Here is an 18,119-nt window from a genome sequence, read left to right as displayed (position 1 = left end):
GCAGGACCGCATTTGCGTCCAGGTCAGCAGGCTGCAGGAGCAGCCTGTGGGCCAGGCCCGGGGAGGCCTCTGGCTGGAAGTGGCAACACGTTTCCGAACAGATTGCGTTTCTGTGGTGTGATAGGACCAGAAACAAGATGTTGCCGCCATGTTCCGGACAGAGGTGTCGAACTGTTTGCGCAGCGTGAATAGGAATTACAGGCAAAATCCTAGGATGGTTTCCTGCATATGTGGTTGTCTTGATCGCTGTGCATGACAGCGCGACATTTTCTTTTTTTTTTGGGGGGGGGGGGGGAGGGGCGGGGCAGTGTTGATGGCAACTGCAACAGTGCCCTCGTCGCCCTCCGGTGCGATGGCTTGTGATGTCGGCATTGTAAAATTACTTCCTCAGTTAAAGGTATTTGATAGTCTCTGTAAACTGTAGCGAGGACAGTTAAAGAGGAGGTGTTGAAGAGTCTCCTCGCTACCGCAGTCATCACACGAGGCGTCGTCGGCCCGCCCGATTCGGATTGCAAAATACTTCGTAAAGGCCACTCCTAGCCATATTCGAGAAAGCAGAATAGCTTCGCGTCGGCAGAGTCCAGCTGGGATGCGAATGTGGAGAGAAGAGTCTACGTGGTGCAGCCGGTTGGTTCGAAAAGTTCGCGTGTTCCTCCACATGGAGAACGTGATACCTCGGGTGAGCATTCGAAGTTTACCAGCGGCGTCTGTCCTTGATAACGGCATCGACTCCTATTCCTCACTTTGAAGAGCCTACCGAGCAGCGTTATCGGATTGTTCATTAGCTATGACGCCGCAGTGACTTGGAAGCGACTGAAATGTCGCGTGGTGTCCTTTCGTAGTCAAAGTATGGACTAATTCTCTAATGTAGAATGCTAGTTGTTCGTTTGGTCGGCGCCGCAAGGATGATAGGAAAGACTGCATTGCTGCCTTCGAGTCAGTGAATATTGACCATCTTCGAGGTTGTTTCTTGGCTGACGAGACGAAGTGCAGCGCGAAGAGCAGCAAGCTGCGCAGCCGTCGGTGTCGTTGGGTGACCCGTCTTGAAACTGACGGTGGTGGCTCTCGCTGGGAAAACCACGGCTCCAAGGGAACATTCGAGAGCTGCTGATCCAACTGTATAAATATGTACGTGGTGGGCGTACCTGTCTTGCAAAAGGAGCAGAGTTAGCTGTTTAAGAGCAGGTGCTGACAGCTCAGATTATTTTTTATTCCTGTCACCGTGAGATGCAGTGCAGGTCGAGCCAAACACCATGGAGGTATCGATGGATTAGTTGCGGGTATTAAGGCTGGCGGAATTGCCGGGCGTAATAATCCGAAATTGTAACACAAATTGGTGCCTGCGGCATTTCTGACGGTAGCGTTGCAAGATGATGGGAACGGTCTCGGGCTAAGTGCTCAATGTGCACTCTAAGAATTTCCAAGTATTTTGGCAAACCAAGACAAGCTATGAGAGACCGAGCTTGAATAGCCTGTAGAGCACGAAGATTTGTACTGCAAGCCTTGGTCAGTACGAGCAAACAGTGTCTCAACAAGCCCAGAAAAAGAGCCCTGTACAATTCCAACGTTGCGTGCGCTGACATTCCCAAAGTATTTCCGCCCAGAAACTTGACGATCTGGGGAATTGCTGTCAGGGGCTGTTTTAAGTGGGTGACGTGCGTGCTCCATGAGAGAGCCCTCTCAATTAGTATGCCAAGAAATCTGCGAGCCTTCTCATAAGAAATGATGTGAGCATTTATAGCGTAGGCGTACATAGGGTGTCATTGGTCTGCGAGCGAATGCCACTAGTGCACGTTTCTCTGACGAGATTTCAAGACTTTGGTTGGGAGGCATAAAGCTGTCAGAGTGCAGCTTTTTGAAGTCTTGCACGTATCTGAGGACGTGTCACACCTGAAGTCCATACACATATGTCGTCTGCGTGCACTGATATCTTGATCGCTGCTCGCAGATGTTCAACGAGACCAATGAGTGTGAGGTTGAATAGGGCGGGGCTTAGTACTCCGCCTTGAGGAACGCCTCGGTAAGTGTAGTGTCGTGCGGTTCTCGTGCGGTAGCCTATTCTGGATACTCTTGAAATGGTTGGCCTTGGGGGCCGAGTTTTTTAATAACACGTACAAACACACAAAGCTACCCATGCTCGCAAAACACACAAGCGTAGACGCACACCACACCAGCACTTGAAAAAAAAAAAAAAAACTAAAAGTAAAATAAAGTAATAAAATTCTGGGGCTTTACGTGCCAAAACCACGATATGATTACAAAGTACGCCATAGTCTGAGGCTCCGGGTTAATTTTGACCACCTGGTTTTTTTTTAATGTGCACCCAATACTCAGGGTTTTTGCATTTCGCCCCCATCGAAACGCGAACGCCGCAGCCTGGATTCGATCCCGCATATCTTATTTTGTTGTAGCGCAAGCGAAACAAGGACAACAGAAACGCACATCTGACACACACAGCGCTATGCGATGCGTGTGTCAGGTGTGCTTCTTTAGTTGCCCTTGTTCAGCTTGCGCTACAAGAAAATAAGATATGCCGTACCAACAACCTCAGGCTTAACAGTACAGCACCAAAGCTACTACGCTACCACGATGGGACTTGAAAAACTGAAACGAAACTCCTTACTGACGCGAGCTTCGCCTCGCAGCTATTCGCATTGTGGAGAAGTCAGCTTCGACGAGCTCTTTGTTATGCGCGTATACAGACGACACGGAAACGGCATCAGTGTTCGCCAACCATGCATCTGTAACTGGCTTGTTAACATGGGCAAACCTGCACTCATTATCTACAAGAAAGAACCATTATTTGTGTTTAAAATTTGAGTACAAAGTTAGAACAGGATATTTTAAGAGACACACACACAACACACGCAAGCAACCGCGTGCCTGCGTGCCTGCGTGTGTCTCTTTATTGAAGCGAAAAAATAACGGAAAAGTCTGCCTAAGGTGACGCTGTGCTTTTATCCATACTTTCGGTCTATGCAGAAACTTTGCAAATTCTCTCCAATATTTTTGTATTGCGTTGTTCGCTATGGACTTTTGTTTCTTCAAAGCGCTTTGTACGAGAAAATTTTACATTTCCTTGGTTATAATTTTTGAATGAAATACATAGCCATCGTTTGTATTCCTTATCAACGCGAAAAGATAAATTATCTCTCATAATTCCGGCATGCTGGAGTACCTCTATACAATCGCAGTAACGAGATAGGCTAGAACAACAATCGCTAATTCACACTTTTTATTCACCAGCACGGGCGCCTAATTATGTAAGGCATACGTAAAACAAATAGCGCATGCGCGGAACAGGGCTATTACGATGAAGGTATCTACACGTGCTCCCCGAGAAGAGCTCTCTCTCTATTCGAAAGGTTGATTAATAGATCGACGACACACTCACTCGGACTTTGTGATATTAAAGGAGGGTTCGTACCCTATACCTTGGTGTTTATTTCACGCTTCTTTTGTTACAAGTATATCTAACACGCTAAGCCACGAAAAATCGTTACCATAGGATTTGCAATATCAATAAGATAACGAAAGAAATGTATAAATGCCCCTGCAAAAGCACTGTAGTCGAGCGACGAGGCGCTATGCGGCCTCAGAAACCTGCCATTGTCCCAGTGTCAACGTCACAAAGCGAATTTCGCTTTAACGAGGCGTCGTGGCCAGTTTATGCGTCACGTCATCGCGAAAACGCCGTTCACATCGGCCGCTCCGGAAATCCGTCCCAGGACGCAGTGTCGGTGTCATTCTGTGTACAGTCATTTCGTGTATCGCATCATGGGGGTGGTTGCACGAGTATGCGCGCCCACCAGCTATAAGAGACCGCCAGACAACGGAGGGCGTTTTTTCGAGGCGCTACGGGGGCGACGGCCCGCGCGTCGCCTCCGCCCGGCACCCAAAACCAGCGTGGGCCCCAGACAGTCACCACTGCATCGGCTCCGTCATGTGACCCCGTCCTTCTTGCGAACGCGAGCGCGGAATGAGGAGAGCAGGCGGTTAGAAAGTGGTTGTTGAAAAGCGGATGGAGAGGGACGCCTTTATTCTAGCACAAAAAAAAAAGAAAGAAAAGGCTATAAAATCTGGCAAAAATGAGCTCGCACGCCGCAACTGACGCGCTCTGCGCTAAACAACCATATCTTCTCCAATGTTGTCAGTTTCACATAGCACTGTTTGCGCATTCTCACTGATTGGAAGCGTACAAAATGAGTCGGTGTAGGCTAACTACATAATGCCGCCAAAACGTGCACTTTGGTTTCGTCGCGTCTCGGTGCCAGCTAGGGTATTTCGCGGTTCGCAGGGGCAAATAGCGTCGGCAGTGCTATATTTCCTTCGAAAAAAAATGTGTACCAACCTTGTGCGAGCACTACACTTGGCTTCCTTCTCAATTCAAGAGCTACTAAGCCACCTGTGGTACCTCAAAAGGTATTCCGCTGATGAGCGAAGGAACTAGGGTTCGAGTCCCTTCCGCGGCGCTCCCACTCCTTTGTGGGCGGGAATGCGAAAATATTCGTGCGCTTATGGCATAAACCCATTGAAAGAATCCGCATGCCATTCCAATAATTCTATACATATTCCGCACGATTTCCGTATTATCCTTATGTAATATATATGAATTCTGTACAAATGCCGCGCAATTTCTATGAGCAGCTTAAGAAAAAACGTATGGAATTATTCGACTTCATACAAAACATTTCAATCCATGGGGAAATGACACCCGCAGGGTTAGTGCCATAATCGCATATGCTTACATGGGTTTAAGTGAGCACAAATGTTCTTTAATAGGAGATCCCGCATGACAATACTGGATTACCAGTACGTTTTTTTTTCTTTTAAAAAATCTCACCGTTAACGAATCCCAGATGGTCAAAATTAATCCGTAGCTCTCCATCCTCGTATGGGGCCTCGCAGATATCATCGTAAATGTAGGACGAATCGCGCGGTAATCATGATATATGTCTTCATCTCTCTCTCTCTCTCTCTCTCTCTCTCTCTCTCTCTCTCTCTCTCTCTCTCTCTATTGGCGTTGTTATCTCTCTTTTTGTTATTGGCGTTAGTGCGCTGGTCGTCATAGGATGTAGGCAACATCGTAGAGTAAAAGTTCAAAATAATGGCCTTACGCTGTTCCCCGGACGTAAGGTAGCACGACGCTTCCCTAGCAACCACAATTTGTCGTTGAACGTTCACAGTTTTAGAGCTAAATGCTGTGACCACGATCACAAAAGGAGGAAGAAATCGGCCAAACCAATCCGAGCGACTCGCACATCGATGACTGCGAAGCTGTTTATGTATATAAGCATTTTTTTTTTCGCGCGCCCTTTCGAAGTACTATAGGGGTCTCTCTTTTGCTCTTGCCAGAGATCTACCCAAGACTTTGCAAATGTTCGCAGTATATCCGGTAGAATTCCTTCGCTGTATACACGAGCCTTTTCATGTGCGTCGTAATATCCGAGCTTAGTACTTCCACAGGCCGCGTTGTATCCGACGCATATTCCTGTATTCTACGCTAGCTCTACCCACGCCGACGTCTGGTGCTGGGCGCTGCAACGATCACTAGCTGTTCTGGTATCGACGATTCATCACCGAGGCCTCGATCAGCGTCATCGATGTACGTTAACGACGCAATAAGAAACACCTAATGCCAATGCGTACTCAGTCGTTTCTTTCTTTGTAGATTTTCCTTTTAATGGCGCTAACTACTCAAAACGACCCGCGGGCGTTGTGAATCGTGATCGAATACTATATGATTGCAGTTAAAGGCGCCCTTAAACCACGCAAAGTCAAACGTATCATTTCTTATACGTTGTGCTTGATGCTTGAACATTCATGTCTAGGCGCAATGAACGCAACACGAAGGCCATATAGCATATCACTTTTGATACGCCAGATATAGATAGTTCAGTTGTGGATATAGTGCAGGAAACTACCGACTAATAAATAATAACTACGTTATTTTTTATTCAAATAATATTACAATGCATTTCTTTGTACAGTCGCCCACAAAACCTTACGTACCACGGTATCTGAGAAAAAGTTGAAAAATATCCGCAGGCTGACAACGTAGTCAGGTGCTCGCATTTCCAGCCACTGCTAGTATACGCGATAATATGGTGATGTAAGCTTTTACTGGCTACATTTACAGGTTGCTCGGGAATTCAGCGTTTAACGAGATACCGTGGTGCGTAAACATTTGTGGTTGACTGCACTAGTGATTTAATTATGGCTTTTTTGCTAGCTAAAACCACGATCTCCGGAATAACTTGGACCACTTGGGGTTCTTTAATGCACACACAAAAGTAAGCACACAGGTGTTTTCGCATTTCGCCCCCATCGAAATGCGGCCGCCGTGGCCGGGAGTCGATCCCGCGACCTCGTGCTTAGCAACCCAGCACCGTAGCCACTAAGCAACCACAGCGGGTGGACTGTACGAATACACTCTCCATGAAGAGCGAGCAGGTTCTTGGTAATTTCCCTGACGTGGAACAGCATTTAGGCTTTCCGAGCTTAAGACGCCGTTAATTAAAAGCAGGCGTTACTTTGTATCGACGAGACACTACATCCCTCGTCGAACTGAGCTGCATGCAAACGCCTGCGATACGCAATGACTCCCAGATTTTTTTTTTTTTCCTACAGTTCATTTTGTCGCTGACGTCCGGGACACTTGCTCGCGCGCTTTAACGGGAGCCCTCGGACTCCGGTGACAACACCGGGGCCACGCGTCGGGGCGCAAATCCATCAACGAGGGATTACGAACCGCTCAAACGTCCAAGGGCGGAAAATTGGGAGAGGCGCGCGCCAGCGACGGGACGCGCCTTTAATGAGCGAGTGGGCGCTCGCGATCCCAGCTGCGAAGACGGTGTCAGACTGCATCACTAACTCAATCGCTCTCGAGGAGGACCGAACCTCCTCCCCCCGGGGGGGGGGGGGGCGAAGGGCGCTCCCGTGCTCGTATCCCTCAATCGGTGAGGCGTGGGCGCAATCAGGACGCCTCGCGAAATCCAATTTATCGGCGACCAAAAACGGCGCGAGGGGTAATGTTGCGCGGGGGTTACGAGAGTATATACAGTCGCAAGTAACGAAACTACACTCCGCTGCTGCGGCGAGTACGTATAAATCGTACGCGGCGGACAACAACAGATTAACCTTGGCGACACTCGCGACCTCTTGCGTCGACGTCGTCTTCTGCACGTAGCTATAATGTGCTCCTTAGCCAGGCGTACGTACATGCGGCGCGGCACGAACGAGTGCGAGGACGCGTCGAAACCGTCGTCATCCAATCGTCCTGTCCACAGCAGAAGGAAAGCCTTTCTTTCTCTCTCTCTCTCTCTCTCTCTCTCTCTCTCTCTCCTAGCGAACTCCGACTGCCCCCCCCCCCCTCCTCCTCCTCCCTGTCTTGCGATGGCTGGCGCTCTGCCTTTCATAACTGCAACGTTCCCGATTTCACCGACACTGCCCTCTGGCGCGTACCCGACTATACGGGTCCCTTCTCTTGGCCCCAGCTCTAACTCCAATGGGCCACTGGATACATGCTGTACGCATTACTTGGCTCGCCCAGCTCCATTTCTCCCTCTTACTGTCAACGAGAACATCAGCCTATCACCGTTCGATCTCGCTAATACGCCACCGCTGTCTTCCTGTCTCTTAAAGGTACGCCTATCATATTTCGCTCCATCGATCGTCCAGTGATCCTTAGCTTCTTCTCAAACAGGCTCGAAGAAAGCCCTCCAGCCTTCTCGCAAAAAAAAAAGAAAAGAAAAAAACCCCGTTTTTTTAAAGTGTTCCACCGTATCCTTTCAGCGGAATAGCACGCATTCCAAAAGGACGAGGACGAAGGAAGCGACATGGATTTCCAGTGCTTCGTGTATATGCGAGTCGCTTCGACTGTACCTGCTCCTTCTTTTAACGAGCGCTGGTCTATATACTAAACGTAATGGATTACTAATGAGCCTAGTCGGTCAGTCGTACATCCCATTCCATTTTTCAACCGCTGTCGATAAATTCACCAGAGCGTCCTGTCATCTCCTAACTTTCCGGTTACTCAAGGAAGCCACCGGAATAGCTGCCGTTCGATTCCCCAGCCACGAGGAATTTTCCCTTACGCAAAGGCGTTCGCGTTGACGCGGCCGCAGTGTGGGCTTCCTTCGAGAATGAGTTCTGCGAAAGCCCGCAAGGTGGAGGATGATTCACGAAAGGGAAATTCGTCGTCTGCAAAAAGAAAAAAAGAAAAGAAAGAAGGAACGACAACTCCGGGTTTCTCCGCTAAGAAAGCTTCGCAGCTGAAGAAAAATTCGCCTTATAGCGCCATGGATAACCTGACCGGGAGCAAAGCCTTTCCGGAACGGTGTTTACGGACTAACCAGAAGGCTAGCGAATCGCAGAGCGGGCCCAAACGAACCGACAACTCGAAGTGCAGGGACCCCGAGTAGTATGACAACACTGAATATTAAGGGCCCCGTGTCGCGGAAAATACGGCGTCGGCGTCCGGCGTTCCCGTGAGCGAAAATTCCCGCACATATTTAGGTACACGCGTATGCCACGCCTTGCTACACGGCTTGCGGCACATGCGGGTTACATTGCCGCACCATTCTATCGCCAAAGTTGCTCGTGCCTTGTCCTACACTCTCGCCGAAGTTATTGCTCGGAATTTTGAGAACGACAGCCCACAAACGAATGGCACGAAACAAAACGCCGTTAAATCTTCTCAGGCTAAAACGAAATAACAGAAGGCCCGCTTGCACAAAGCTCTTTAGCTCAGTCTTATTCCCGTCTACAGAGCGACTTCAGTCTTAATGGAGTCTTAATCTTCCCTAGGCATTAAGTCGCTTGCACGATACCGTAAGCCAGCCCGCTAGATTAGGACAAGATTGGGAACTAAGTTTCAGACGTAGTCTGCCCATGTGCAGGCTGATTCCAATCTTTATCGCGCTGTACCAAGATGGCTGCCGTGCGGCTGGCTCGACTCCAGCTGATTGCCGAGCTCCTGATGCGCCGCGAACGTGTGTTCCGGGATCGCACGAACATCTTCGAAGTTTTCGACGAAGACGAGCTTCAGAGGCGTTTCCGGTTTGGTCGCGCTGGCATCGCCTACCTCGCCGAGCTCCTGCGTGACGATCTTCAGCATCCCACTCGTCGGAGCCACGCTTTGAGCGTTGAGCAACAAGTGGTGCTCGCGCTGAAGTTTTTCGCTACCGGTGGTTTTTTGATCACGGCCGGCGATACTATCAACGTGCACGAATCGACGGCCAGCCGCACCGTACGGCGAGTTGCTCTTGCTCTCGTCCGCCACTGCTCAACTTGGATACGGTGAGCCTCGCTTTATCTCTTCGCGATTTTCCTAGTTTCCTGTTGCGCATATCCCCCGCTCTTAGTACCGCACCATATGTAGCGACTGCCTCCGTGCGTCCTTGTCAGGCAGGAGCTTTCGCAAGCGTGGCACATTAAAGTGCGGAAAAAGCGCTTTGTCGAGTGTGTCTGCAAGAAATCAAGCAGCGTACAATGCAAGAAAACGATTTAACAAAAAATTATTACGCGTCTGCGTACAATTGTAAACGTAGCGATCGCGAGACGCGGTTGAGAAAATCACGTTTTTCACAGCTACTACGCAGTTCGTCGTGATCCTGGCAAACGCTTACTTTCCACCTGCGGGGCTGTGCGCTAGATCCGTATGTACAGTACTACTTGTAGGAAGGCTCGGATGTGTGCTCGTGTACGAGTGTAATCTCGCATGGCATCGCAATGCAATAAAAGTTATTTGTGCTCCTCTATTTACCAGCTGGCCCTCACCGAACGAGCTGGCTGAGGTGCAGACCAACTTCTACGGTCTGGGCGGCTTCCCCTGCGTGGTGGGTGCAATAGACGGCACGCACGTAAGGATCCAGGCACCCGAGGAGAACGAGGAGGCGTATGTCAACCGGCATTTCTACCATTCCATCAACGTTCAGCTCGTCGTCGACGCCAACTGCCGGATACTTGACGTCGTCGCAAAATGGCCAGGTGGAACGCACGACGCGCGGATGCTCGCCAATAGCAGCCTCGCCAAACGCTTCGACAGGGGCGTGCACACGGGCCTTTTGTTGGGGGATAGTGGATACCCATGTAGGCCATGGCTGATGACCCCTTTCCGGACACCAGACACTCCAGGGAAGAGGCGCTATAATGCAGCGCATGGCACAACAAGGGCAGTGGTCGAAAGGTACGTCAGCGTGAATTCAGCATATGAGAATGTTTCACCTGTAAATTTTGCTTCTCCCAGTGCACAACTAGCAGAAGTGGAATGAAACACGCAACTAGACACTGCTAACCATTCTCTGATTATATTTTCATGTCATTACCACGCAATAGTATGAGTGCATTTACAAGATTGACTGGAAAAGAATGCCTGCAGAAAACGCCATTTACACTGTTTATTTGCCGAAGTACTGCAGTTATATCTGAAGTTGTGTTATCCCTATTTATGTTCAGTGGTTGATGTTAATCATTGAGTCAGTGTGAAATAGTAGTAGCCAAATTGAAATTGATGCTTTGCAGTCGTGCCCCATTTTATGAAGTTTTTCTTCAGTAATTTGCTCATTCACATAATAAAATGCATATGAATTATGTACAGCGTAAGCTTATAGCCCAGAGCATTCACATAGGCTTTTTGCATGTGTGAATATTTTCATTGCCATTGAAAAATGTGCAGTCGCCACTGAAGCTGGGTTTCGCCTCCTTTCTGTACATTTTCATACCAGCGTTGTACTCGTGCTGACTCCGGGCAAGCTACAAAGAATGAGACATGTAAACACAAGCGAGTGAGCACTGTTGGCATGGTTTTTCACCTGTTTCATCCTGTCTGTGCTATCTGCAGTGTATCTGCTCGAGCTTGGCCAATTAGCCACGTGTTCTCTCATACTGGCCTCATTTGCTGCCCTGATATAAACAAGCTAAAATATCGCTTGCTATATCTTTACCTGCTTGACAGATAATTACAACAACGTTGCCGTAAACTACTCTTACAGGTCCATAGGGCAGCTGAAGCGGCGATTTCACTGCCTGCACGCCGAGCTGCGCATGGCTCCAGACCGGTGCCCAGCCATAATTGTTGCATGCTGTGTGCTGCACAATGTGGCAAAACACTATGCATGCCGCAGTGACGAAGCATGCCAGCTGCCTCCAGAGGTTGGGGCTGTGCCAAACTCTGGAATGGAGGATGGCAATGCCATTCGCCGTGCCCTGGTACAGCAGCATTTCTCTCACTGTGAGTACAACTGCAGGCATTGGTACCCTGATGGAAAATGAGTGGTAAAAATGTTAAGATAAACATATCTCGCCAATCAGACAGCACTACCATCTCGGCTAAACGGCATTATTAAATCATGTGCAGTCCTGTTATCCTTGCAGCTACGAATAATCAGGAAGCACATATTCCCGAGTCCCAACAGGTGCAGTCCAGTTGCAGCACATACAATGCACTGGAAAGTCTTCCCATATAATTTATTGTCTTGACGGTTTACTCCATTAGGAGCATGACAGTACAATGGCAGCAGAGAAGTGGGTTGATGTAAAAGTGAACAAATGATTGCACAGTCCACATGACCTTCAAAAACATTACAGTGCCGAAAATCAAGCTTATCGGTATTACAATTATTAACAACACAGAGGCATGGCTAGCATGATAGGAATTATGTGAGTAATAAGTAAATGAAAACGTCCAGAATACACAGTACCGCAGAAAATCCACATTTGCAAAAGGAAACCTAGGTTCCCTGTGCACTTTGCTGCATGCTATGCTTTTTTTTCACACCTATAAAAAAATGTTATAGTAAAGACATCCCTAGGTCACCCCGAAATTCTGTATCACAACTTGGCAAAGCTTTTTTGCAGGCGACGTAAAGCTAAAGGATTGGGAACGCCTCACAATTCCTTAGCCCTCTTACGGTAATTACAACCTACCTCAACACAAATACACTTCGTGAGATTCAAAGGTGCATACGGTTACAATCTGACAAAGAATATGTTTCACGCTCTACAAATATGACTTAAGAAATCAAACAATACAGGAACATAACTAATGGTCTTGGGGTATTGTACAAAAATTACGTTAGATATATGTATGTGCACGTAATAAAATTTAATATAACTGAAAGCATGTTACGCATAAACGGGAAGTCTCCAATAATATCAGTAAGCAGAATTGACTTTATTCTACAAGCCTGCAAATCAGTCATCTGTGCATTTAAGTATTCTTTGTAACATAACGCAGAAATGGGGCATAAATGTTTCAATTTCATGAACGCACACTGGCACAAATGAGCAAAACAACAGTTAACCGTGGCATTGGTGCAAGAGCAGAAACATATTGCACGTTGAACATGCACTACCACAAGAGAATGCTTAGCACAAGACATATCACATTCCTGAGAAACTAGGAACAATTTGTACTTTGGCATAGCTCGTTTAAGTGGTCGATGTCTAGTTGTCTGTGTCTGTAAAATCTAGTAATTAAAAATTGCACCTATACATAAGAGAACTGTATGCACAGGGTAATGCGATCAATGCGCTATAACGCATATACTGGCAAGCTAGACAAAATGGCAGCAATGAAAAAAACAGCATGCACTTTAATGAGCACCTTTCATTGTCGCAATGCATCATTATCTGTATCTGGTAGTAAAATAATTTCTTTCATGCCAGGAGTGTCATTATATATGTTAATATTCATGCACGCGATTCCACCAGCTCACTCCGCATGTGTTTTCTTTTAAAGGAAGTATGTTTCATGGCTGCCTCCTGCTGAACCAACCAAGCTGCTGTTCCCATTGCAGGTAATTCTGTTGTACTCTTATATCAAACATTCACTGACAGTCAATAGCATGCCACACACTCTGCTCGAAATGTGCAGCAAACTTATGTAATGAGATTACAGAAGGCGTATCTCAATATCAAGAACAAACAAAATGTGCACCTTAACACCTCAAAGCTGCTTAGCTTAGTATCTATTGCCCTGTTTTTCATTCATTGCAAATTTTGCGAGCTCTGGCGCTGCTTGGCAATCTGTAAATCTATTTTAGCACGTTCCGTTTGGACATGTGTCCAGGCAATAAGGGCATCAGCCAGGCAGCCAAATTTTTCAATTGTTGAGACAGCTGCATCAGTGAAATTAATGAAACGTTCGGCTGCATGTGATATCTTAGTCACCGCCTCTTCTGCAGTCTGTGTGGTTGCTTGTACGGTCTCAGCTGCCCTTTTCTGCTCCTGCAGGGCTGCTGCCTCCAGCTCAACGTTCTGCCGATTAAGCTGGATCACCTCCTGTAAGTGCATGGCCTGCTGCATTGGCTTTGATAGGCGTGCAGTAGAACGCGGTGTGGCAACAGGCTGCCGTGTTGCTGCTGCTGATGGCTGCCGTGTGCTGCTGACTGTGTGGTGGTGCTGCCGCTGAGTGCTCTGGCTGATAGGAACAGGCTCGTTTAGGTCTTGTTGCTGATGACTGCTGTGAATGGAAACAGCCTCATCACCTGCTGCCGTGGCTGTCTGGCTGCACTCTCTATCTGAGTGTATGCTGTCTAAGGAAAGTGGGCTCCCTGGCACATCAACAGCAGTGGGAACAGGGCCGAGTGTGTCACCAGGTACTTCGTCAGCATAAAATGCGCTCTCGTCGACAGCATCAGGAACATCATGAGGAACATATTCTGTAAAATCTGTGTAGTACTCTGTTGAGTCACTGTTTATGGCTTGTTGTCCAGATGGCCCAGGTACAGCTGCATCGCATGGCAGTGGTTGCTGCTCGCCTGAGATGTCCCTGTGCAGATAGGACGTGGTATTTTAGTGGTCGTGTCTACCAACACTTGCTGCACTTTTTTTTTAACTTTGTATAAACGTGAGTTGCTTGTAACAATGGTGAATGATATTATTTGGGCCTGTTGATTGAATGTCATCTCCTTGGGGCCATAGATGGCAACACACAAGCACATACAAGGTACATATAAATCTACAATTAAAGCTTGAAGAATGGATACCAGGCACATTTAGTTCTATACGCAGCAGATATGGTTCTATGCATGGCTCATGATAATGTATAGGTGACACGTGTTAATGTATATGGGGCACATATAATTTAATACGATTTTTTTATAGGGATCTGCTAGCATCATTGTCATCAGGATGACACCACCTCTACTGGGCGTGGCAATATGAGTGGCAGGATCACAACTTGTTTGGACCAACAACACAAGCAGTGGCCTGCCCACTTTACACAGAGTGTGCTTGTAAATCTGCCTCCTGGAGTTTTGTAAGATGTCATATAGAAGACGTTACATAGTGTATTTGCAAGATAATCATGAAGACTGCTATATTGATTGCTGGAATTTCATGCGCAACAGGGCTTATGAAGGAAGCACCATGTCCGTTGCTGCTCAGTACTCACTCGCTCACGTCTATGCCGCCTGATAAGCCCACAAGCATGGGATTTTCAGGCCCGATGACATCTCTGACGGCTTCCAGCAGGGCAGGTATGTCATGGTCATTTCGACCGGCACCTGCAAACATTCCAGACATTCATCACCCCTGTGCGCACAAGAAAACGCTGTGCATAGTGACTATAAGATGTGTTTGCCTCACGAAATACTAGTGGGATTTAGTTAGAGCACGCACATTAACGCACCTTTTGCAACAATTCATTACTTTGTATGCAGCTGTAGCGGTGTCAGGCAAAGTCAATTGATGATTGTGTGTGATCAGTATGCACAGTGTACCATGTTTTATCTGTATGTTCTTGTGCCTGCCGCATCAAAATTGCAAATGTTGCTATTTATCACGGAATTATAAGATGTCGCATGTTGTTTGTGCAGCCATTGTGTTTTATTAGCAATATTTAATCTTTCTTCTAAATGACGTGTTCCGCACTGATTGCTTGACGCTCTTGCTTCTGTGCAAAATAAATGTTTCCTTTTCTGTGTAATGCAAAGGTGTCTTTATTGTGTATGCACTCTTTCATATGAGCAGCAGCACTGTGCGAGTACACAAGAAGCTGCTATACGTGTGCTTACAGAGCGCTGAAATGGAGTACAAGCAAGTGCCGTATGTATATATTGCTGCCTATCCGCATGCAAATCAAGCATCTGAATATGTAAGAGCAAAGCTAAATAAAGGTAACACGCAGCGATAGGAACCATGTTTCTCGCTGGTAGGATTGCATCGCCACAAGATCGCACCCCTAGTTCTACGTAGTTGGGAGCATAGTTTCCTACAAAAATTGTTGGGAGAGTGTTCTACTGTAGCTAAACACATACAAAAAAAATCACATTGCCTCTGTTCACGATCACCGTCCATAGTTCTGAGATGTTCAATATTTACAACACTGATAACCTTCCGAACGCACGACTGTTTTACTCCAACGAAAAAGAGTTCGTAAACTCATTACTCACCAGTTTGACGCTCGTGCTGGCGCACTCGCTGCAGCGCTGTCTTCAACTGCTGTTTCAGGTTTTGCCATTGTTTTTTGCACTCTTGTACATTTCGGCGGATCCTGTGTCTCGAATTGAGAACTTCAGTTACAGCTGCCCATGCAAGCTCGCGCTTCTTTCTTGTCACCGCGGAATTAAATTTACTAAACAATGGGGCTTTTCGCTCGCCTATCAGGTGAATCAAATCCAATTTCTCATCTTCCGTCCAGTGTTGACTCCTAATACGCTTAGTTGCAGGTTCGCTGTCCATGCTTCTGGTTTCGCTCGCGGCAAAGCGTTTACGGAAACCGCGTTGTCTTGCCGTATGTTTACATCAGGCGACGGCCACCTATTCATTCGTCAGTTCCAAGCGATATGGACATCGTGTGAGCGGCGCGCACGCTCATAACTTAGCCGTTACGCATTTCACGCCGACCTGTCAGGCAGCATGCTCCACCGCCGCAATCCCCTAGATCACGAGACGCCCCGCATGGTACTTTGCTCCCCGCAAGAGACCCTTGAGTAAACACGAGGAAAGAATCTTCATGGTTCCTGGGACTGTAAGAAGAAACCCACGAGTAGACACGGGGGTTCGAGCGAGGCGAGAGAGAAGAGCCGGAGGCCAGCCGAACCAGAGAGACGGCATGGGGAGACGAGCGAGAGACGCGGCCGAGGAAGGCAGCAACACGCTTCACGCCGACGCTCTGCAGATAATAAACAGTTTTCATTTGAGCAAGAATACCGCCTTTTTCTTTTGCTGTCAATCGCGACCGAGTTCGGCCCGTTCCCCATCTCATTCCCTGTCGGGGGCAAAACTTAGCGCCTAGGTACTAAAAGTACCTACCGTCTTCATTAAGTCTGGACTGTAATTCATTCTTGTCGGTTCCTGCAAGCGCACTACTGCGGCCTGGAAGTCCAGTCTTAGTTTAGGTTAGGATAAGACGAGATTCGGATTTAAGTCTACACTTAGAGGCTCGCGTTTGTGCAAGCGGTCACGCAAGAGGCCTCGCTTCTACCAGAAAGCTCGTCTTCGTGCGCAGCGTTCGCCGCCTGCGTTTCCCGGTAAACATTGCGGTTACGTAAGCTGCACTTGCAGGGAAGCGTGAGGAAGCAGTCAGGGATATTTGAATGCTATCGCGCTCCACTCTTAAAAGGCGAAGCTTAAGCACCCTCCATATTTTTACGGGTTTCTTTGTAGCTGCGCGCGCTGCTTTCAGACGGGATGCTGCAGTTTCACAGTTCAATTTAATTCAGGAAGAAATGTATTAGCATGCTGCAATGGGCGTATTGTATGATTCCCCCCTGTCCGATATCGCTTTCTCTTAGTCATTTCATTCGTCCCTGCTTCGCTAAATCGCTTGCTGTTCAACAGAAATACGCAGAGCAAGCTCCGTAAGGAGGGAAACATTATAATTTTGCTTCTCGACCTTCCCTAGAATTCCTTCAACGTTCGAATAAGTAAAGTACATAAATTAAAAAAATAATAATGTTTCTAGTACGTCCGCCATAGACTTGGACGTTGGCAACGAAATTGGTTCAGCGCGGAACTAAGTCCACAACGAATAAATGAATTCATGAAGCACAATACACCTTTTTTTCTTTCTTCTCGACGCATCCTACAGTGTCTTCCTGTTGCTTACTAAATGATGAGATAGCGGCAAAATCTGCCACAGGAGGACCGGATATCTGAATCATCAAAAATAAATTGCGAGGAAATGTAGCTAGGGGAAAGACCAAAAGAAACAAAATAAGAACTAAGAACAAAAGACAAAAAGGAAGGGGGAGGGGGAGCGAGATAGCGCCGGTCTCGGTAGCCCAGTGGCTATGGGGTTGAGCGGATGAGTACGAGGTCGCGGGTTCGATCCCAACCGCGACGGCCGCATTTCGGTAGGGGCGAAGTGGAAAATCACCCGTGAACTTAATACGTTAGGTGCACGTTAAAGAACCGCTGTAGTGGTCAAATTTAATCCGGAGCCTGCCACCACAGCATGCCTTATAATGACGCCGTAGTTTTGGCACTTTGAACGCCAGAATATGTTTTTTTTTTTAAATAGCGGTCGAATAGAGCATGACCTAACTCGGGTATCAATAGTATATATATATATATGCAAGATTACCTCCCTCCCTCTCAAATGAAAAAATAAGGGCGAAGAAGCGGAGGGAGGCAAGCAGAGCCTTAACGTTGATGGGACGGCATTACCAATGCCCGAGAGTGAATTCTAACTAGAAACGAGCTCCCTTTTCTCAGCAGCTTTTTCTTGTAGAATGACTACATGATGGCACTTTTTTATTCACAGCGAAGCTGTTTATGGCTAGAGTTCCGTGAATCTTTAGTGTCTGCCAACAAATCTGCGTGTGCAAAAAGTCACCTCCAGAATTTGACGCATAGTCGCTTCATTCTATGCAAAAGCTTAAGCGTCTCATCACTTGTATATGCATTTTCAGTACATCTTAGTTTTTAATAGGCACCATGTTCACGATCAGCAGACTTTCAGGTAAATATACTTTTTTTTGCTTGCTTACAGGGGTATGAGCCATTCAGCATCTTACGTGGACGACAAATTTCTCGTTGGGTAAGCATAGAAATGCTTACGCATTCAATAACAAAGGTGATACGAGAATGTGTGTGTGTACCTATCGTCACTCTTGCTTTATCAAAACTACTCCATAAATTAAATGACAACTGGCCGCTAAGACGACTCT

At 47.3% G+C, this 18,119-nt stretch overlaps 2 protein-coding genes across 3 annotated transcripts in view; one reads left to right on the top strand and one right to left on the bottom strand.

The window, feature by feature from the left end:
• Positions 1-18,119, bottom strand: part of LOC126517848 (rho GTPase-activating protein 45-like) — a 251,022-nt gene that overhangs the window by 116,048 nt on the left and 116,855 nt on the right. The gene's annotated exons all lie outside the window — the stretch shown is intronic.
• On the top strand, positions 8,729-14,932 carry LOC129381547 (putative nuclease HARBI1). Of its 2 annotated transcripts, none has more exons than XR_008609718.2 (5): positions 8,729-9,300; positions 9,770-10,189; positions 10,995-11,233; positions 12,743-12,800; positions 13,237-13,269. XR_008609718.2 is itself a non-coding variant. In XM_055064502.2 (5 exons), the coding sequence occupies exons 1-5, from the start codon at positions 8,933-8,935 to the stop codon at positions 13,369-13,371; spliced, it is 918 nt and encodes a 305-aa protein (XP_054920477.1). In that variant the 5' UTR covers positions 8,729-8,932; the 3' UTR covers positions 13,372-14,932. The 2 variants fall into 2 exon arrangements, 1 of the variants encoding a protein (XP_054920477.1); XM_055064502.2 differs by lacking the exon at positions 10,995-11,233 and adding an exon at positions 13,350-14,932 and having other exon boundaries at positions 13,237-13,286.

The sequence above is a fragment of the Dermacentor andersoni genome, chromosome 11, assembly GCF_023375885.2.
Source record: "Dermacentor andersoni chromosome 11, qqDerAnde1_hic_scaffold, whole genome shotgun sequence".
NCBI classification, from domain to species: Eukaryota; Metazoa; Arthropoda; class Arachnida; order Ixodida; family Ixodidae; genus Dermacentor; species Dermacentor andersoni.
This window is presented reverse-complemented; position numbering and strand designations above follow the sequence as displayed.